Source organism: Schistocerca serialis, chromosome 6 (assembly GCF_023864345.2).
Source record: "Schistocerca serialis cubense isolate TAMUIC-IGC-003099 chromosome 6, iqSchSeri2.2, whole genome shotgun sequence".
Classification (NCBI taxonomy): Eukaryota; Metazoa; Arthropoda; class Insecta; order Orthoptera; family Acrididae; genus Schistocerca; species Schistocerca serialis.
In genome coordinates this window covers 311,949,077-311,971,730 of record NC_064643.1, presented here as the reverse complement: position 1 = coordinate 311,971,730, position 22,654 = coordinate 311,949,077, and the positions used below count along the sequence as shown (strand labels likewise).

Here is a 22,654-nt window from a genome sequence, read left to right as displayed (position 1 = left end):
CAAAATACCACTGACAAATATTCGATACAGAATATTACAGAGAAATTTGACAATTTAGACAGATACAAATACTTCCCTACAATGGAAGACAGTCCTAAAATACACTCCTGGAAATGGAAAAAAGAACACATTGACACCGCTGTGTCAGAACCACCATACTTGCTCCGGACACTGCGAGAGGGCTGTACAAGCAATGATCACACGCACGGCACAGCGGACACACCAGGAACCGCGGTGTTGGCCGTCGAATGGCGCTAGCTGCGCAGCATTTGTGCACCGCCGCCGTCAATGTCAGCCAGTTTGCCGTGGCATACGGAGCTCCATCGCAGTCTTTAACACTGGTAGCATCCCGCGACCGCGTGGACGAGAACCGTATGTGCAGTTGACGGACTTTGAGCGAGGGCGTATAGTGGGCATGCGGAGGCCTGTTGGACGTCCCGCCGAATTGCTCAACACGTGGGGCGTGAGGTGTCCACAGTACATCGATGTTGTCGCCAGTGGTCGGCGGAAGGTGCACGTGCCCGTCGACCTGGGACCGGACCGCAGCGACGCACGGATGCACGCCAAGACCGTAGGATCCTACGCAGTGCCTTAGGGGACCGCACCGCCACTTCCCAGCAAATTAGGGACACTGCTGCTCCTGGGGTATCGGCGAGGACCATTCGCAACCATCTCCATGAAGCTGGGCTACGGTCCCGCACACCCTTAGGCCGTCTTCCGCTCACGCACCAACATCGTGCAGCCCGCCTCCAGTGGTGTCGCGACAGGCGTGAATGGAGGGACGAATGGAGACGTGTCGTCTTCAGCGATGAGAGTCGCTTCTGCCTTGGTGCCAATGATGATCGTATGCGTGTTTGGCGCCGTGCAGGTGAGCGCCACAATCAGGACTGCATACGACCGAGGCACACAGGGCCAACACCTGGCATCATGGTGCGGGGAGCGATCTCCTACACTGGCCGTACACCACTGGTGATCGTCGATGGGACACTGAATAGTGCACGGTACATCCAAACCGTCATCGAACCCATCGTTCTACCATTCCTAGACCGGCAAGGGAACTTGCTGTTCCAACAGGACAATGCACGTCCGCATTTATCCCGTGCCACCCAACGTGCTCTAGAAGGTGTAAGTCAACTACCCTGGCCAGCAAGATCTCCGGATCTGTCCCCCATTGAGCATGTTTGGGACTGGATGAAGCGTCGTCTCACGCGGTTTGCACGTCCAGCACGAACGCTGGTCCAACTGAGGCGCCGGGTGGAAATGGCATGGCAAGCCGTTCCACAGGACTACATCCAGCATCTCTACGATCGTCTCCATGGGAGAATCGCAGCCTGCATTGCTGCGAAAGGTGGATATACACTGTACTAGTGCCGACATTGTGCATGCTCTGTTGCCTGTGTCTATGTGCCTGTGGTTCTGTCAGTGTGATCATGTGATGTATCTGACCCCAGGAATGTGTCAATAAAGTTTCCCCTTCCTGGGACAATGAATTCACGGTGTTCTTATTTCAATTTCCAGGAGTGTAGCTTTTACAGTCCCATGGGGGCAGTTTCAGTATCACTGGATGCCATTCGAGTTTAAAAATGTACCAGTCACATTTCAAAGATTGTTAGATGGAGTTCTGCATGGCCTGATAACTAGGAAGGGCATGGTACATCTCGATGATATCACTGTTTTTGTGGAAGATATGGGTGAACATGTGAAATGCTTAAAAGAAGTTTTTGATAGAATAAGAGCAGTGTGTCTTAAATTAAGTATTGACAAATGTAATTTTGCACAGTCTCAAGTCAAGTACTTGGGCCATGTCATTAGTGAGGTAGGTGTATGAACCGATCCCTGTTTAATATCAGCAGTTTCTGAATTTGCAACTCTACAAACAGCCAAACAATTATTATCTTTTCTTGGTCTTTTTAATTACTACTGAAAATTTACAAAGGACTTTATGCAAATTGATCAACTGTTAACTCATTTGTTGGGAAAAATGATTAAATTTGAGTGATCGACAAAGTGTGAGTGTGCCTTTCAGGTGTTAAGGAAAGCATTACTCAAAGTCCCAGTACTGGTGTTTCCCAATTTTGACAAGTAATTTCTTGCAATGCAAGAAATACAGCTCTTGGCTGTGTCCAGAGTCAGGATGTCAATGAAGAAGGAGTACTCAGTGATGTGTGCTTTTCGACACTTACACAGAGCAAAACACAGAGAAAAAAATGTTAGTGGTGGTCTACAGGATCATATACTTTAGATGTTACTTATGTTGGCAGAAATTCAAAGTAGTAACAGATCACGATTCCTGAAAGTGGCTTTTGGGCTTGAAGTATCCCTCTAGCAGATTAACCAGAGTGAGTTCAATTATAAAGATGTTAACACACCTGGAAAAAAACATACAAAAACACATACTTTGAGCCACAAGGTTGCAGTATTACAAACACTTGAGGAAAAGTATGAGTGAGTGGCAGTGAGAATGGGCAGCTGACACGGACTTTCACAAATTTAGGTCAAGGATGCTGTGCACAACAAATTAAGGTTCACTTTGCAGAAGTGGACCGCATTTAGTGGTTCTGTTGATGCTAAGGAATGAAGTGTTACAACTGGTACATGAACATGTTTTGTCAACTCATGGGGGCCAAAGAGTGAATGATAAGAGAGAAGCAAAAAAGTTTTGGTGGCATATGAGGAAACGTGATGTAGATCAATATGTGTGGAATTCCACAACTTGTGCACAGTGGGTGGGTCTCAGCCATAAAAAGTGACTGGAGTTAATATTTTAGGTCAGTTCAACAGAACTCCAGCTGGTAATAAATACATCTTAACAATCATTGACCATTTTTTTGAGGTTTATATCTATGACATAATTTCCAATCAGCAAACTGCTAAGATGGCTACAGCATTAGTGAATAACTGGATTCTTAAATCCGCTGTGCCACAAACCTTAGTAACTGATCAGAGTACTAACTTCTTATCTGATTTGATGAAACACCTATGCCGCGTACTTTGTGTTCACAAATTACAGAAAAACCCGTTTCATCTACAAACATGTTAACCGAACAATATAGAAGATTGTGAGTTACTACGTAAGCAGCCAATACGTAGACTGACCTCAGTTATGTTGTCAGTGCATATAATTCTAAATGTCCACACCATTACTGGCCTCTTGCCCTAAGAGGTGTCCTACAGAAGATATACACCATCTCCCTTCACTGTACTAAATCTGAAGTTAGGGTCTGATGTTGAGTCAGTGAAGAAATTTGCAAAAACTATGCAAGAGGTACTTCAAAGAGATCAACAAGTCAATACAAAATCACTGAAACACCAAGAATGTGTGGGACATAGTGAGCTAGTCAGTTTCCACATTTCAGAGTTGGCCCATGGGTGTCGGTTACCAATCCATAAATGTCAAAAGGGGAACTAAGGAATTTTTAATGAAATATAATGGTCCATATCAGGTTACAGAGATTACCTTCCTGGTCAATGTCAACATCCAGTTACCTACCAAAACACGGATTATTATATATTAGAGCGAAGCCATTTGATGGTGTGATAGATGTATTACCAAACATTCCAGTAATGGTATCACAACAAAGCAAGGCTTCAAGGAAGGTTAAAAAGAATGTGCTACTAGATACTTGTGCAACATACTGGGCACCATACAAACTTTAATCACAAAACTAGTTTTACAGTGTAATTTTTCATTTTTTCTTGTTCATTTTGTAGTATTATATCTCTATTGCATTTTAAGGGTTAATAAGATATTAGTGCGAGTCATTTGTTATTGTCGTTATGGGTACACATTGGGAGAGGAACTGATGTGTATTCCTTCCCACAAGGTGGTGTGACAGCAGGGACACACCAAAGGAATTATTGTACAAGTAATGCTACTAAATGTCACTGGAGGACTGGTAAAACCTGAACTACACTTTCACACAACAAGAATCCACTGGATTTACTCAACATAGTCTACAGAAACTGTAATAATCAACTTTTAAGAGGATAGGAAACCTAGGGGCAGGGAAAGGATGGCAATGCAAAAAAGTGGCATCTTGATTAATAGAACGATTGTAATACAGCAAGGGGTAACTATCGTTAGCTACAACCGTTTCTGGTACAACAATGATTAAGCTGTCAACACTGATTTACTGGAAAGACAAACCTTTGAATATCTTACTTATCCAGAATCTCACCTTTCTTAACACCAGCTTGAATCCACAACACCTACCCTTGACCGATAAGCCAAGAACAAGAGAACAAGAAGAAAAGGATGTTAATTGAGATCATCACTAAGCATTCAAACAATGTCTTCCTTCAGAGCTAACAGACTAAAATAATGCGAACATACGCACATGGCTACTGTCCACATGCTGATGCCTTTTCATATTTTAGTCTGCAATATTATATTTCATGCTTTCAAGTTGTTCTATTTTACTGCACTTAAATAACACTTACATCTTAACTTATTTCCACACCCCAGACTCCTCTCCTTTTATGGAACCAATGAACATGATTACTTTAATGTAAATAATACAAACCCGAGTGACTAAGGGGCATTGGGCATCTGTTGACTGAACCAGAGGAAGTGACATCATAGAAGTCTAATGGCTAGTTTTGAAAGATGGAATAGTGAAGTCAGCAGAGGAACAACTATGTAAAAAGACAAAACCCAGTAGAAATCCTTGAATAACAGACAACATAATGAATTTCCAGGATGGAATAATGACAATATTATGAAAAGGAAAGTGGGTTATGGTGAGTAGCAACTTTCCTTTTCATAATATTGTCAAGATAATGAATGTAATTGATGACAGAAGAAAATATATAAATACAGTAAGTGAAGCATGCAAAGGGGAATAAAGACCTCTCAAGGACACCAGAGGAGAAATGCAAAGCTGTAGAAGTGCGCATGACTTCAGGAATGGTAAATGTTGCATATTGGAAAATTAAAGAAACTCTGGAAGAAAATATAAGAAGCTGCATCAATATTAAAAGCTCAGAGGGCAAACTATTACTAAGCAAAGAACGATAGGCTGAAAGGTGGAAGGAATTTACAGACGGTTCATATACAGGAAAGAAACTTTAAGATGATGTTATGGAAAGGGAAGAGGAGCCGAGTTTTGACACAGGCTGAATTCACTCCTACTTCGAATGTAAGAACCCCAAATCCAAATAAGGAGACACTGACAGATATGAACGTTATTGAACCATCAGTTTAATAAGTAATGTTTGCAAAATACTAATGGAAATTACTTACAGAAGAGTAGACCAATTTCAGTTTCAGAAAAATGCAGGAACATGAGAGAGAACTACCTTAGGAAATAGGTAGAAAAAAGGCAATTTACATTTATAGCTTTAGCGACAGCTTTTGACAATAATGACTGGAATACTCTGAAATTCTCAATGTAACTGGGATAAAATACAGGGAGCGAAACCAGATTGCAATTGTAAGTATCGAGGGACATAGAGGGAGGTGGTTGAGGAGGGACTGATGCTAGGTTGTAGCATATCCCCCACGTTATTCATAGGGGTCTGAAATTGTACCATCTATTTTTGGTGAAATTAACATCTATTTTAGCCATATCAGCATTATACTTGCTGAAATAAGCACTGTTCTTTGTAGATGATTAGACACATAAATTTACAAGTTTTCCATGCTGTGTGCTGCAAGACTGAACTGACAGGAAAAAAATTATTAGAGGTAAAATAATAACAGAAGAGAACTAATAGTTTTATTCTGTACAATAAGATCTTTGTGGGCACAGTATCTGTTTTTGCAAAAACTTCAACAGTTTTTTCCAAAATAGTTTTTTCTTGTTGTCTCTATTTAAGCTTTTAACATACAATTGTTTCTGTTGAGAAGCAACAACACGGTCTTGTTGGTGAGCAGAGTGGGTCTCTGATTTAAGGTGTTTCTTGTCTCTCTCTCTTTTTTATTTTATTTATTTATTTATTTATTATTTTTTTTTTGGGGGGGGGGGGGGTATCCAGTTCAATAATTACAAAATTTATCAATTGTCATTTCAAATCTGTAGTATTTATCAAAAAACAAAGATGACGTGACTTACCAAACGAAAGCGCTGGCAGGTCAAAAGACACACAAACACACACAAAATTCAAGCTTTCGCAACAAACTGTTGCCTCATTAGGAAAGAGGGAAGGAGAGGGAAAGACGAAAGGATGTGTGGGTTGTAACACACATATCAAACTCTTTGTCTTTAAATATGTCTGCTTGTGTCTGTATATGTGTGGATGTGTGTGTGTGTGTGTGTGTGTGTGTGTGTGTGTATACCCGTCCATTTTTCCCCCTAAGGTAAGTCTTTCCGCTCCCGGGATTGGAATGACTCCTTACCCTCTCCCTTAAAACCCACATCCTTTCGTCTTTCCCTCTCCTTCCCTCTTTCCTGATGAGGCAACAGTTTGTTGCGAAAGCTTGAATTTTGTGTGTATGTTTGTGTGTCTTTCGACCTGCCAGCGCTTTCGTTTGGTAAGTCACATCATCTTTGTTTTTTGATAAATTTTTCCCACGTGGAATGTTTCCCTCTATTATATTCAAATCTGTAGTATGTAAGTCCTGATTAGCATACTGTAGAGTCCTTTTGTGAGGCATGTGACAATTCTCCAGATGCAGTTGAGAAAGTACTTAGATGAGAAGTAAAACTAAAATTAACTCTATTCACACTTTACAGGATGACTCTCATTGATCATTTTTGTTTTCTGGTCACTATAGAGCATATAGTACAATGCAGCAGTCGGCAGTGAGAACGAACAAAGGAGAACTATTACCACCTGATGGGCAAGGAGCTGTGTGAGGGAACAAACTTCACCTCCCTATCACAGCGCAGCTAGCCTACGTCCATGTTTCATATTTATGCGAAAGCAGAACTATATGACTATGGGATCATGGATCCCTTCTCGTGTTCTGATAGTTGTATTCCAACCTCATGATGGACCAGAATTAGTGTCTTCACTCATTTCAAAATAAGAAATAGAAATAACAGCTAGGCATAATGCAATGCAAAGCAAAGGACATAAAATATTTGGTAACTGCCCCAGCGCAATAACTTGCTGGGGTTGGCAGCCTCATAAACAAGGCACTTCAAGTCCAAGCTCTTCTGGTATCATATTCAACCATGGTACGAAATGCCCTATGCCTAAAAGTGCCAGGTTACAGTGTATGCATATTAGCATAACATGACACTTTAGCAAGCAGACAAACACACTCATTTCTTCAGTCTACAATGCTAGGTCCATGGCTGAGACCTTTGTTATTGCACGCAATGAGACCATTCAACCACTCACTGTTTGAGACTGCACCAGAGCTTAACCTACAGTTACAATGATGCATCACTGCATTCATACATAGATGCTCTTTATTTTGCAAACAAGTATTTATGCACATCCTCTTTCCAGGCGGTTTTCACTAGGTGTTGTATAATACCAGTAACTGCAAATTGGTTACTTTTTCGATACTTATATGCGGAGAATAAAACTATCTTCAGCTCCTCCTGATAAAATAGTTCATCTGAATACAACATGCTATGAAATAGCATTTATTATGTAAAATCCACAAATATGTTTGCATTTATCACAAATTTTTCAGATCTCTAGTCACACAATCTGTACATTAAGTAAGCAGTAAAGGAGACTAAGGACCAAGGAGACATTTTCAAAGATATTAAACTTCAGGAGTTAGAAATAAAAACTCTTGAGGTTTGCCAAAGACATTGTAATTCTGCCAGAGGCAGCAGAAAACTTAAAAAGTCTGAATGGAAAGAGGTTATAAGGTGAACACCAATAAAAGTAAAATGGGATGTACTCACATAAAATGACATGATGCTGATATAACCAGTACAGGAAATGAGACACAGGAAGTAATGGATGGATGTTGAAATTTGGGAAGCAAATTAACTGACAGGATATAAAAGACACATTTGCAATAGCAAGAAAAATTTTCAAGCAATGTGAAACATATTCATGTCTAACATAAATTTAGGTGTTAGAGTGTCTTTTCTGAAAGTTTTTCTCCAGACAGTAGCCTTGTTGTTGTTGTTGTTGTGGTCTTCAGTCCTGAGACTGGTTTGATGCAGCTCTCCATGCTACTCTATCCTGTGCAAGCTTTTTCATCTCCCAGTACCTACTGCAACCTACATCCTTCTGAATCTAGGGCTACTTCCTTTCAGTAGCCTTGTATGGAACTGAAAAGTGGGTGATCCAAAGCATAGACAAGAAGAGAATAGAAGCTTTCGAAATACGGGGCTGCAGAAGAATGCTGAAGAACAGGTGAGTAGACTGGATAACTAATAGTGAGGTATTGAACTGAATCGAGGAGAAAAGAAATTTATGTCGCATCTTGACCAAAAGAAGGGATCAGTTGATACAATACACCATGAGGCATCAAGTAATAGTTAATCTGGCAATGAATGGAAGTGGGGCAGGGATAAACATTGTAGAGGGAGTCCAAATCACAACTACAGGAAGCAGGATTAAATGGGTGTAGAGTGCAATAGTTATGCAGGGATGAAGAGACTTACACAACACAGACTAGCATTGAGAGCTATATATTTTTTAAAAAAAAAAAGGCTGAATACCATTACAATAACAATGACCAAATGGATTTCAACATTTAAATACCACTTTTGGATTAAGCCTTAAGCTTGTTCCAACTGGCTGACTTTTGCCTACAAGGCAAAATGTGGAGTGATCTAGAATTGTGGGATATTTATCAGTATGTCATTATCCCTCCACCCGTTATTACCACTTGATGAATCCTAATGATACCACCATTTGTTTATTCAAGCAACTCCTCATGTGATTTGATGAGACTGAGTGGATCCCCCTTCATACCTCACTACTTCGGAAAAATCCGAGGAGGTACCAGGAATCAAACCTGGGTCCTGCCACACTGAAGAAAACAATGTTAACAATTTGGCTACAGGAGTGGTCTCATATTTTAGTAAGAAATTAAATCATTTAACTTTTGCAACAGAAAACATGAGAAATAAAAGATAATCATCCCGTGTCAGTTTTCTAGAAGCACTTCACAACCCCAAACAGTAAATAAACACCAGACAAAATATATGATACATAATTGATCTTTGATATCCTCATGCAAACTAAATGTAATTTATACTTTGTGTACTCTAAAGTACAAATTCAAATTCAGTAATAAATATACCCCTGACATTACTAACACAGTTTTAATCTGCCAGGAAGTTTCATGTCAGCGCACACTCCGCTGCAGACTGAAAATCTCATTCTGATTACTAACATTTGTTTGAACATATATTTTGAAATCAGAATTATGTTGCTTGATGTATGGATCGTACTGTTGATAAAACATCTTCGTCACTTACTAAAAGGCTGCAGAGAAAGAAGGTTTTCTATCAATTTTTGGCCTTTAGGAAATACATTAAACTGGAAGGATTTGTGAATAGCCACATCAAATTGTTAGGCTGAAAGTTATACTAAGTGTATCTCTTATCCTTACATCACATTATCAAGTTTTATTATAAAAGATTTGGTGACAATTGCACAATATTATCCTCATGCTATCAAGTACTACAAGTGCTGCAACAGTAGTGATATGTTATGACAGTGATGAAAATTTACCTAAATTTAAGTATAAATAACTCTGTCTAAGCTAATTGGAAAACTTTTTAAGCTAACCATGCTTCTAATCCACTGGGAAAGTAACAGCTAAATAAAAGGGAAAACTACTTAAATACTGTCATGCTATCACAATTTTACCCACATCATTTAGAGGTTTGATTAGTCTCTTTCTCTAATTCATCCAACAATTAAATTGCAGAAAAGCAACTGTTTTCTATGTAGTGTATGTTCCAATAAATAAAATTTTACTTTACTTGCTATAATTACCTGCTGATTTTTCTGCAGCGACTTCAATTCAAGGATGTACACTGTAAAACAAGTGTCACCCAGAAATCCAAGAATCTTCACCTTCTCTTGATCAGATTTCTCCTGCATGAAATAATGCATGTATTAACTTCACATTGAAGAAGGATTTATATCTTTCACCCAGTGTCTCCAAAATTACATGTGCATCATCTACTCCAGTGAAATATATGGGAGGGGATGGGGGGAAGAACTGTAGCAGCTTCCTACTGAGCTCCACTGGGTTTACACAGGGCCAAAGTTTAAATCTGATTCACTCTATATCATTTTGAAACACTACATACATACATCACTCAATGATATTTACCTGTGTCTAACATATTTATTTCCATTTTGTAGTCTAATCTCTCTCTTTGTGTAACCAGTTTTTTGGAGGGACAAAATGAGAGAAAGTTATTATCAAGAAGAGTAGTTCACGAACTACTGAAATTTGTCTTAGTTGTCTGAGAGCCTCCCTCAAACATTTTCAAAAGAGCACCTGCCTACTCCCATTTTTGCTTAAGTAATATCCACACAGTTTTAAAAATGTCACATGTATGGGAAGCAATGTTTACAAAGTGTACATATTAAATTAAGGTATTTCTGGCACTATTTGCAAAAGTGGAAAATTATTTTTCTAGTATATGTATGAGTACTCGATTTTTTATTTACACACACAATAGTTTTTAAATTTTATCTTTTCCATCCTATCTAACACACAAAATTAACTCAATAAACAAACAAAAACAAGTATGAGCATTGTAATAAATAAATAACTACATACTATGTGATAAATAAAATCAACAATCTTTTTTCCATTCAGAGGAACATCTGCAAATTCGGCAAAGCCTCCTCTGAATTGATCTTGCAATGCTATTTCCAAAATGTATTGTTCAAATGCAGCAACAATTTACCTTCTCAGCTCTGGTGAGCATTGCAATTCTTTCTTTCCCCACATCAAGTGCCTTTTTTGTTTTCTCTGCATCTGCCTGTTGCCAAGCACATTTTAAATACACATCAATGCCTCTACTGCTATCAATACGGCAGGGATCCAAGGCATACAATGTACGACCAGCAGATTCGATGGCTGACCATAGTCTCGCACTGTAAGAACGTTGAAATTAGCTTATTCAACAAATGCAGTGACTAAACTATGCTAAGTTTAATAATCATTCATAACCCATGCACTACCCAAATCAGCAGGAACACACCTGTATGGTTCATAATATTGTAGTTCTGCAACTAAAAGTTCATTGATATCACAGTTATCCATGTTTGCCCCTGGAAATTCTGAACGTACAGCTTCCTCCTCATCAACAAGGATATGAAAAAGATTGCATTTCTGGAAGCAGAAACATCAATTACATTAGTATAGACCATTTAATTTCCTCCAGTTGCAGGAAAAAATAGTAGATACAGGAAGTTTCCTGTATTAATAGGATGGTAAAACACTTTTCTCTTTCCATGATATCATTTGCCATAACTTCATTTTGAAATCTCAAACCGTTTATGAGATTTGAGGGATGTTATAGATATGTCACTCTCACTGTATCATTTATGACCGAGTAGAAATGAGTGAGGTACATACAATCCATTTTCGCAAGACTGGAGTGAGATAAGATCTCCCGTCAAGCTTAAAGAAAGATTCAATATGTTGGCTGCATTTCGTAAGAAGCAAAGAATGACCTAACATGCACCAACCGTAAATTCATAGCAACGCCTATTTTTCATTGTGAACTATTCAAATTTTGAGCAGAGGGTTACTTAATTTAAAAATATTACAATAACTCTGATCATAAACAAAATGATAAACAGTTCCTTAAATGATAGGCAATTCATTATGAAAGGGATGAATGAGGCTTGCTGGCTATGAGATGAAAAAGATCTTTTTAGTAATTTTTTACCAAACAGCCTTTACAAGAAAGACTGCAGAGTAGCTGGATGTTAGCACTGCCACATTCTAGGAAGTCTGCCACATGCTTGTCAAATTTTAAACTGTATGAGAGCTTCAGCATGAAAACTAGCCATCCCCTCTCCTCGCTATCCAACAGTCAAGCATCCCACCTAGCAAACCCACAGTGAACCTTACTCTGCATGTGATGGACTTCTGGTACTGAACTACAATATCATCAGTCCACTGTTAAGAAAACAAGCCCTAAAAGGAATATGGTCACCAGCTTGCCTTTAAGGCCACCTGGTCGTATTGCCGTTGCATGTATAAATGGTAAATAGAGGTTCTTGGAGCAACAACAATTCTTGAGGTTACACTAGTCATACAATATATAAAGTGAATTTAGGGTCAAATTGGTTTGCAGGCCGAGGAGGAGGGGGGGGGGGGGGGGGCGGGCAGATGATGCTCCATGCTCCTCAAGGCTTGTGCAGGATGAGAGGTCATTCCCCCACCCTCTAACGGCCATCCTTCTGCCAACTTAATACAGTGATGAAATAAACAAAATCCCTCTACACTGGTGGAGGGGAAGTCAATACAAAACTAAGTGGGTGGAATTAACATCATAGTAAAGATCAGAAAGGCACAGGTAATTTCAGCCAGCAGGAGGCAACCCTCTCCCAACTGCTTCACCCCTGAGATGGTACAGTACAGAACAGTACAAGTCCGGGCTGAAACCCACTCTCCCTGTGGAAGCCTAAAGCCTGTTCAACTGTTTTTTCTTCATCAGCCAGGATCAGGTATAAATAATCCGTAAGGTCCTGCATTTGTCAGAGTGTTGTAAAAGGAAGAACAGTCCACTAGAATGTGAGCCAGTGTCATAAAGGTGCCACAGGCACGCTGGAAACTGGAAAGGCTGTGGGATTGTCACGATTACAAAGATTATGCCCTGGGTCAGATAAGTGTCTCTTAAAACAGAGCCGGTATAAAATTGTGGACTCCATCAGCAAAGAAAGGAATAAGGAACACTACACAGCAATGGTCTCCTCAATGGCATGCATTTTTGTTAGGAGGAGGGTGAGCCCATCACTCTCTGTTTAAGCTGCAAAAGAATGCCTGTCACAGACGCAATCATACATGAGGGCTCAGTATCCCCATTGTCAGAATCAGTTGTGAGGACACTCTCCTGGCTAAATGATTAGACATCTCATTCATGGGAATCCCTACATGAAGTAGAGGGATGATGGGCGAAGTTTAAACTGGTTGTGCATCGCACTCTGGAGAATGGATTAAGAACATGGCGTCATTAGACACCCATGCAAATTCCCATATGTCAGACGAAGAAATAGGCATCCATGCCACAGAAAGCAGCTGAAAGAATCCCAGTTCGGTTTTACAGGGAGTGCTCCAAGGCATTATCCCCTTACTTAGCTTGCATTTATTATGATCCTCTTGCCCAGTGAAAGGTTCCTAGAAACTGGCAAAATGACACGACTCCGGTATAGACGAAGGGTAAACAGACCTACAACATTACAAACCAATACCCTTAACTTCAGCTTAAGGCAAAATTCTTGAGCATATTTAGGCTCACATACAATAAATTTTGTGAAAAGAGGTAAGCTTCTAGCCACAAATCACCAGGGTTTCAGAGACCACCACTCATGCGAAAATCAGCTTGTCCTTTCTCTCACAATATCCTGCGAACCGTGCTTGGAGGGCAACAGCAGATTCCACATTCCTAGATTTCCAGAAAGCGTTTGACACAGTACCATATTACAGACTGTTAAAGGTCTGAGCATACAGAATGTGTTCCCACATATGTGAATAGCTTGAGTACTAATGAGTAGTTTGAGTAACAGAACCCAGTACATTGTCCTGGATGGTGAGCGATTATGAAATGATCAGATGGCACTATTGGCCAAGGGACCTTGTATGGTGTTGTTCGGCCACCTCGTGCAAGTCTTTCTGTTAGATGCCATTTTGGCAACTTATGCGACAACGAATAGGGAGATGACTTGATTAGAACACCACACACACCCAGTCCTCAAGCAAAAAAATTCTCCAACATGGCTGTGAATTTAACCTCTGACTCCATGATCTAGAGGCAGCGATGCTAGCCATGAGCTGTGGATGGCGAGTAATCATCAGAGACAAAGGTACCATCAGAAGTGCCCCAGGGAAATGTCAATGGACCACTCTTGTTTGTATACAGATAGGGTAAGCAACAATCTCCGAATGTCTGCTAATGGCACGGTACTGGACGGAAATGTTGTCAAGTGACAGTAGGAGTACACAGGATGACTCTGATAGAATTTTTATATGGTGTGATGAAAGAAGTTAATGCAAATGAGTAGGAAAAACAATCTTGTAATTTTCAAATACAGTATTGGTGAAGTGCTGCCTGAAAGTTAATGAAATATCTATGTGTAAAACAGCAAAGTTATGTTAACATTGCAAACAACCTTGCCATGGTGGGGCAGCTTGCATATCTCAATGATTCAGACAACCATACTGCAGGTGCAACCACAACAGAGGTGTACCTGTTGAGAGGGCGAAAATAAGTGCTTCCTGAAGAGGGAAAGCAAAAATGGGTGCTTCATGAAGAGGGCAAGCAAAAATGGGTGCTTCATGAAGAGGGAAAGCAGCATTTTCAGTAATTGCACTCAGAGAAATACATGTCAAGTACGTGGATTAAGAACATAACATCATCAGACACCCACAAAAATTCCCATATGTAGGACAGAGAAATAGGCGTCCAAGTGGCAGGAAAGCAGCTGAAAGAGTTGGACGATTGACTGATTTGGCCTTGCTGTGCAGGTACTGCAAACGGCTGAAAGCAAGGGGAAGCTGCATCTGTAATTTTTCCTGAAGGTATGCAGCTCTACTGCATGGTTACATAATGAAGGTGTCCTCATGGATAAAATATCCAGAGGTAAAATAATCCCCCATTCAATCTCCAGGCAGCGACTACTCAGGAGGATGTCTTCATCAGGAGAAACAAAACTGGTGTTCTACAGGTTGGAGAATGGAATTTTAAATCCCTTAATTGGGCAGGTAGGATAGAAAATTTAAAAATGGAACGGATAGGATTAAGACAGATGAAGTGGGAGATAGTGAAGTTCGGTGGCAGGAGGAACAGGACTTCTGGTCAGACAAGTACGGGGCTATAAATACAAAATCAAATACGGGGCATGCAGGAGAAAGTGTAACAAGGAATAAGAAAACAGGAATGTGGGTATGCTACTGTGAACAGCATACTATGAACAGCACAGTGAACACAGAATTGCAGTCAAGATGAACACACAGCCAGCAACCACCACAGTACTACAACTTTATATGTCAACTAACCCCACAGATGATGAACAGATTGAAGATATGTACAATACGATAAATAGTTGAGGGAGAAGAAAATTTAACTGTGATGGAGGACTGGAATTTGATGGTAGGAAAAGGAAGAGAAGGAAAAATAGTAGTTCAATATGGACTGGGAGAAAGGAACGAAAGAGAAAACCACCTACCAGAATTTTGCACAAAGTACAACTTAATCAATGCTAAATTTTAGTCCAAGGATAATGAAAGAAGGTTGCATATGTGGAAGAGACCTGGAGACACTCGGAGGTTCCAGATTGATTATATAATGGTAAAACAGAGATTTCAAAACCAGATTTTAAACTGTAAGACATCTCCAGGGACAGATGCAGACTTTGACCACACTTTACTGGTTCTGAATTGCAAATTAAACCTGAAAAAATTTCAAAACGGCATGAAATGAAGGAGATGGGACCTGGAGAAGTTGAAAGAACCAGAGATCATTGATAGTTTCGGAGGTGGTATTAGGGAATGATTGACTACAACAGGGGAAAAGAATACAGTACAAGACAAATGGGCAGCTGTCAAAGATGAAATAGTGAAGGCAGCAGATGGTCAAAGAGGTAAAAAGACAAGGCCTAGAAGATGTCCTTGGATATCACAGGAGATACTGAATTTAATTGATGAAAGGACGAAATGTCAAAATGTAGCAAAATGAAGCAGGCACCAAAGGGAACGGAAATACCTAAAACATGAGATTAACAGGAACTGCAAAATGGCTACGTAGGAATGGCTTGAGGACAAATGTAAGGATATTGAAAAAGACAGATACCACCTAGGAGGAAATTAAAGAGGCCTTTGAAGGAAGGAGAAGCAGCTGAATGGATATCAAGAACTTAGGTGACAACCAGTACTACGCAAAGAATGGAAAGCTGAAAGGTGGAAGGAGTATATAGAGGGGCTGTACGAGGGAGATAAACTTGGAGGCAGTATTATAAAAGGGAAGAGGATGTAAATGAAGATGAGATGAGATATATGTATTGCAAAAAGAACCTGACACCTCACTGAAATACCTAAGTCGAAACAAGAATGTAATAATTCCAATTCCAAAGAAAGCAAGTGCTGACAGGTGAGAATAAAGTACCAGTTTAATAAATCTTATCTGCAAAATACTAACAAGAATTCTCTACAGAAGACTAGGGAAACTAGTAGATTCTGACGTGGGGGAAGACCAGTTTGGATTCTGGAGAAATGTTGGAACACACAAGGCAATACTGACAACAACTTCTGTTAGAAGATACATTAAGGAAGGGCAAACCTACATTTATAACATTTGTACCCCCAGAGAAAGCTTTCGACAACGTCGACTGGAATACATTCTTTAAAATTCTGAAGGTAGCAGGAGTAAAATACAGGGAGCAAAAGGCTATTTGCAAATTGTACAGAAACCAAACTGAAGTTACAAGGCTTGAGGGCATGAAAGGGAGCAGTGGTTGAGAAGAGAGTTAGACAGGATTGCAATCTATCCTTGATGTTATTCAGTCTGTACACTGAGCAAGCAGTAAAGTACAACAAAGAAAAATTTGGAGAGGGAATTAAAGTTCTGAGAGAGGAAATAAAAAACTGGAGGTTTGCCAATGATGCTGCAATTTTGTCAGAGGCTTGGAAGAGCAGTTGAACAGCATGGACAGCGTCTTGAAAGGAGGATACAAGATGAACAACAACAACAGTAAAACAAGGATAATCGAAAGCACTCGAATTAAATCAGGTAAAGCCAAGGGAATTAGACTAGGAAATGAGACACTAAAGGTAGTAGATGAGTTTTGCTGTTTGGGCAGTAAAATAATGGGTGGTGGTTGAAGTAGGAAGGATATAAAATGTAGAATATAGTTGAATATGAACGAATATAGATTTAATTGTTAGAAAGTCTTCTCAAAAGCTATTTGTTTACAGTGTAGTCATGTATTGAAATGAAGGAGAGATGATAAACAGCTTAGAGAAGAAGAGAATAGAAGCTTTTGGAAAGTGATGCTACAGAAGAATGCTGAAGATTAGATGAATAGATCATGTCATTAATGAAGGTACTGAATAGAATTGGGGATACATCAAGGGATCACCAGTTTAACACTGGAGGGAAGTGGGATGTGGGGTGTTAAAAATCGTAGAGGGAGATTAAGAGGTGACTACAGTAAGCAGACTGAAAAGTTGCACAGGACAGAGTAGCATGGAGAGCTCCATCAAACTAGTCTTCAGACCGATGGCCACCACCATCACAACAACAACAACACTGCAAGGCAACATGATGTGGAATGAGCTCATAAAGTCACTTGCAGTGAACACACAAGGTCAAGTTCAGTTTATTGTTAGGAGACTAGGAAAGTAAGTATTGCTCATGTCACAGAAGCATTCCAGAAGCATGCTGCTGCATTTGTTATCAGTAGGTTTGATCAACACACAGCTATTATGCTCTGTTAACTCAAATGGGAGCCAGTAGAGAATAGAAGACATTGTTTTGTGAAGGTAAAAGAGAGCCAGCATTTACTTCAGACTGAAGAACAATGATACTGCCACCAACAAACACCTCATGTAAGATAAGAGAAATCAGAACTCATACAGAAGCATAAAGAGTCATTTTATGCTTGCTCCATTTGCGAGCTGAAGAGGACAGGGAAGATCAGCAGTAGTACAAGGTATCCTCTACCGAACACTGAATGGTGCCTTGATGGATGTAGATCTAAATGTAGACTAAGGGTCGAAAGGAAGACAACCGAGCAGTCAGTTTGTCAAGTGTGACCCCAGTGTCATTGGCAAGCCTGTCTGAATCAACATAAGCCCTGTTGTCAGTCCAGCCGTCTTTAGCCCTGTCCCGACCGACCATTCTGCCATCGCCACTTCTGCAATGACATTGGTATTATTGTCAGTTCGCCTGTAGTCAGCCTGTCCCAGCCAGCCCTCATGTTGTCGATCATCCTGTCAGCGTCAGTGACAGCTGTCTCACCCATCTTGCAGTCGCCGGCCCTGCCTGCCAGCCCTCCTATCATCATCACTGCACCTGTCTCTGACAAAGTCAATTCACTTGTCAGTCCATCTACCATTGGCCCAGTTCCAATTGTCCCTCAAGTAGTTGGCTCTGTGTTGCTCATTCTTGGAAGTTTCTCCACATGTTCCGCCAATGTCTGGCTTTCCCCATCACTGCCTACGGTGGAGGCCAGTCGCTGTTCCCCTCAATGGGCATGTCATGCTTATTTTGTTGGAACCATTTTCTTGTGTTAATTAGAGTTTCACTTCTCTATTTTTATGTGCCTAGTGCTGAGCTTTTGTGAAGTTTCTGTACTATTATCATGTATCAGAAGTCATGGGTCCAACACCCCATGCACAGAAATCATCTTAGATGACTCTTGCATTCTTATTCGGCAGTTATACACTTTCCAATGTTCTTATATATGCATAGCGTTTTTGTTCAGTTTCACGTGCATGGAATGCAAGGTACTGCTAATGTGTTTTTCTGGTCAATTCCCGGACATGTTTTCCTTTTGTTGACTGTACTGTTGATCGTTCCATTTCCCTGGACAGTCAGCGCTGACGGTGGCTTGCCCCCGTCCCCATCTTCCATGGCTCCTAATTGTTGTTCCTTACAAGAAGGTGCGTAAATACGCAAAATAAGCCAACACAATTATCTTTAGATCAACAGAGTGACAGATGCTTCTCGGGGAATAACGAGCTGAATTGAGTGTCTTGATTAGTTTATCTACAAGTTTATTCGATTTTAACTCTTTACAAAAAAGGATACTACAGAATTTTACAAAAGTTTTTCACCATTAATGTCTGCTTCTGGTGTTATCATCCCTATATTGACGATACGCATTTGCGTAATATGAGGACATTGTGAGACTAAGGCTCAAACTGTTAGCTGTGGATCTGTAATAGGTCAGTTCAGCTACCATCTGTGCTATGTCTCTTACGGTAACCCTTGATTGGTATGTTTGTGACATCACGAAACATTACAATTTTTGAACCACCCTTTCCACTGGTAAACAACTATCCAGAGCAATCATTGTTGTGTTAACTTCATGGAGTAGCTTCACTAATCTGGAACTCTAATCTTCCACAGTCTATGGCTACTTGTAATGCCTGTAAGAAGTTCCACCCTAGGATAACGTTATGCCTACATTCAGGTACAACAACAAATCTGAAGAACTGTGTTTTGTCATAAGTAGTTACCCTCATGACACAAGTTCCTGTCCGTTGGAGCTACTTTCCATATGCAACCTTCAGCACAACTGCCTTTGTACCTCACAAAATTACTGTCTTCAGCTGGCAATGACAAGCATCCAGTATCAAAGAAAATGATGCTCCAGAAATGATTAGTACCTGGATAGATTGATAATGATGTAAATAAGGCCTCAGATTGATAATGATGTAAATAAGGCCTCACCCCCTGTAGATAGATGACTCATTCAGTTCTCCTCATTTCAGCATAAGTGGGGGCTTCTGTCTAACACAGAGTAACTGTGCACGTCAGACATCATCCTTGAGCTAGGTATGGCAATGTGATATATCCCGTAGTTAGGCTGAAGTCAGCTGCATTTTAATGCCATGTATAGAATTAACCTGTTTATTGATGCCTTGCAGTGCAATAGTCATCCAACACTATTCTTACCTCACAGTGCCACACACAATCAAAACGATACAATGTGTTGTTCTCTGTTCTCTAAACATCTCTTTCTGCAGGTGACAGAATTGGGGAAGAAGTTGGTTGTATTGGTATCACGGAAAACCTCAGATATTGTCTAAGGGTTGTCTATTAAGTATGTGGTTTCTCACTCTGTTCCTCGGGGTCCGAGTTCGAGTCTCTGCCTGGCACACAGTTTTAATCTGCCAGGAAATTTCATATCAGCACACATTCTGCTACAGAGTGAAAATCTCATTTTGGACAACTACTCTTGTTTCCAATTGAATTCATAATTATCTTTACACTCAGATAAGCTTGTTTCCAACTTTCGAACTGTCATTACTTTACATAATTGTACTGTGACAAAAATTTCCAAAATATAGGTTCGAATCAGTTCCTGAATTTGCATTCCATCGTTGTGTATTTTGGAAATGTCAGACATATAATATTCACAACTAAATCAAGATTCAGACCAAATACTAGCAGTGAAAGGCACTTCATAATTAAAAATGTTCTCTGAAATGAATTGTTAACTCCACTCTCCTGTTAGCATTTCATACTAAGAAACATGTTTAACAAAGCGTCAGTTTATGTAAAAGTTTTAATCATAAACCTAATTTGAGACACATTACCACATCAGTATGTGCAATTGTGACTTTAAGAACTTATTTGCAATCAGGCGGTAGAGGTCATCATTGTGTCATGTTTTCACTAGGAGTTTTATAGTGAAGTCTGTGTTTAGTTCAATTCAACATCATGTTTTCAGCTCAGTTTGTTTTGCAATATGTCTGTCACCCTCGATGTTTGTTAATACATTGTGAATGAAACCAGAATTAAGTGTACATCATTCCATTAATTACATCAGGTATGAAAGTTTATTGACATTAACTGCATTAGGACTTACTGTACGACACTGTGCCAAAACAGTCCGCCTACATGACTGTGTCCCTTTCCCAAGGGCCTGTTCATTAATTATTGTTTGATTAAGCTACTATAATTATGGCTGCACCCAAACGTTTTCTTACTCTCTTCCTGAAAATTATCCCTGCTCTTGAGCTTTTCCTTGTTGTTTTCAAACTACAGCTGGACTCGGGACCAGTTCAAGAACTTGTTTCCATATAAGCAACATATCATTTGGTGTCTTCCATCCTACTTTCTTCTTCACAAAAGCAAGTTACCATTTGGCCTTTCTCTACTTCCCCTATAACCAGTTGCCTTACATTAGGATCTTGGTAAGAGCTTAAAACATAAATTTAGTACTAGCGTACATGGAAATGGGTTATTTACACAACTAATTAGGATACTCCCTGTGAACACATTCTGCATTAGAGGTGCCTCTGGCACCCTCATAACTTGTCACCCTAAGAGGCCTTTTGTGTCGCTTGGGCCTTAAACCAGCTCTGGCTGGGTTGTATTATCTCAGTAAAATAGACATTGGTTAAATACATCATGTAATCCCAAGTGTTGTATAAAGTGACATGGTGGAATCCTTGGAGACCATAAGAGGAAGAATGTATAAATTTGGACTTGCATTCCTGACCGTCAAGGTGATGGCTTTTGCATAGCCTTACTGGAGCTAAGGTGGTGGTGATTTCCAAGACGTGATGTCTCCACTGAACTGTTACACAGAATCCAGTGAAAGCAAATTTAGTGAGTACATACAAAGCTGAACTATCTACCTCAGCAGAGAACACGCCCTAATACCTTCCAGAAATTTACTAAACTTAAATATAAATGATTGCAGGAGATGAAATCGAAACAGCGTCCTGTACACCACCACACAGTGACTGCAACCACTACAACACAATGACATACAGCAAAAAGGCAGTAAGTGTAACAGGAGTACAAAGAATTTCAGCTCTAGAAGCTAAATACTGGCCAGTCATACTTTGGTCTTGTCATTTCATTGATTTCTCAAACAAGTTTCCTTTTGATAAATATCAAAAAAGAGAGGGAAGAAAAATTAAACATAAACAAAGCACACAACTAAAAGTGATGAATGTACCAGCAATACATAAACTCAGTAATGAAGCAATACCCTGGATTCAAAACAAGAGGACATAAAACAAAAGGAAGAAGGAGAAATTAAGGCTGTATCAATGCGACAAACCTAACTGACTGCAAACTAATATATTACAAAATACAAAAATAACCTAAGAAATAAATAGGTAAAAACGTAAACTGGAAAAACAGCACATTTGAAATAAAAAAACAGTTGTTTCATCTTTGTTATAGATACACTGCTTTACTGATCACATGACCAACGTTGACTTAGCACTTCCTGTAATTTTAATCTTCAACATGGCATCCCCCTCCCCGTGTATGCCACTTTTGTCATGGAAGATGCAAGATTTAATATGAATATCTTTCCACACTTTGCTAGTTAATTAGCTGACTTTTTTTCAATAGTAATTCAGACTTGAAAGGCAATAGTGCTATACCTGAATCTCCATATTGTTGGATGAGACACATTTTAGCTTCACCCACAATCGAAATATCTTATCACGGTCATTTGGAAAATTGACCAGACAAACTGCACAAATTCTTAAACCTCCTTTGACGTCATGTTCTTCTATCGCACACTGAATAGAGTAAATTCCACTGTTTAAGTCTGCTCCCTGGAAAAAAAACAACACCTTTAATGATGGCAAGGAAAAACCATTTTCAAGTACTACAACTTAAGTTCTCTCTACAGATTACTGGTACCTCAGTGCCTTAAACATAATTACGGATTAAATTTAAAATGCAAGATGGGAAGAGACTTTTGACAATTTATGAAATGGCATACCTCCACAGGAGATCCAAGTCTCAAACACATTTTGAAAAAGTTGAAGAAAACTGGTTTTGAGTATAAACGGTAACCAGCATTCAAAAGCAAAGCTGCAGTGTTGTAGTAAACTGGCCCT

General features: G+C 39.8%; 1 protein-coding gene across 1 annotated transcript in view; it reads right to left on the bottom strand.

Moving 5' to 3' along the window:
- LOC126484112 (uncharacterized) overlaps window positions 1–22,654 on the bottom strand; it is a 273,492-nt gene that overhangs the window by 137,819 nt on the left and 113,019 nt on the right. The window contains exons 5-9 of the mRNA XM_050107490.1: window positions 22,537–22,652; window positions 22,190–22,366; window positions 11,091–11,221; window positions 10,794–10,983; window positions 9,865–9,966 (exon numbers count right to left, since the gene is read on the bottom strand). Coding sequence (XP_049963447.1) covers window positions 9,865–9,966; window positions 10,794–10,983; window positions 11,091–11,221; window positions 22,190–22,366; window positions 22,537–22,652 — 716 coding nt within the window. The remainder of the gene's footprint in view (window positions 1–9,864; window positions 9,967–10,793; window positions 10,984–11,090; window positions 11,222–22,189; window positions 22,367–22,536; window positions 22,653–22,654) is intronic.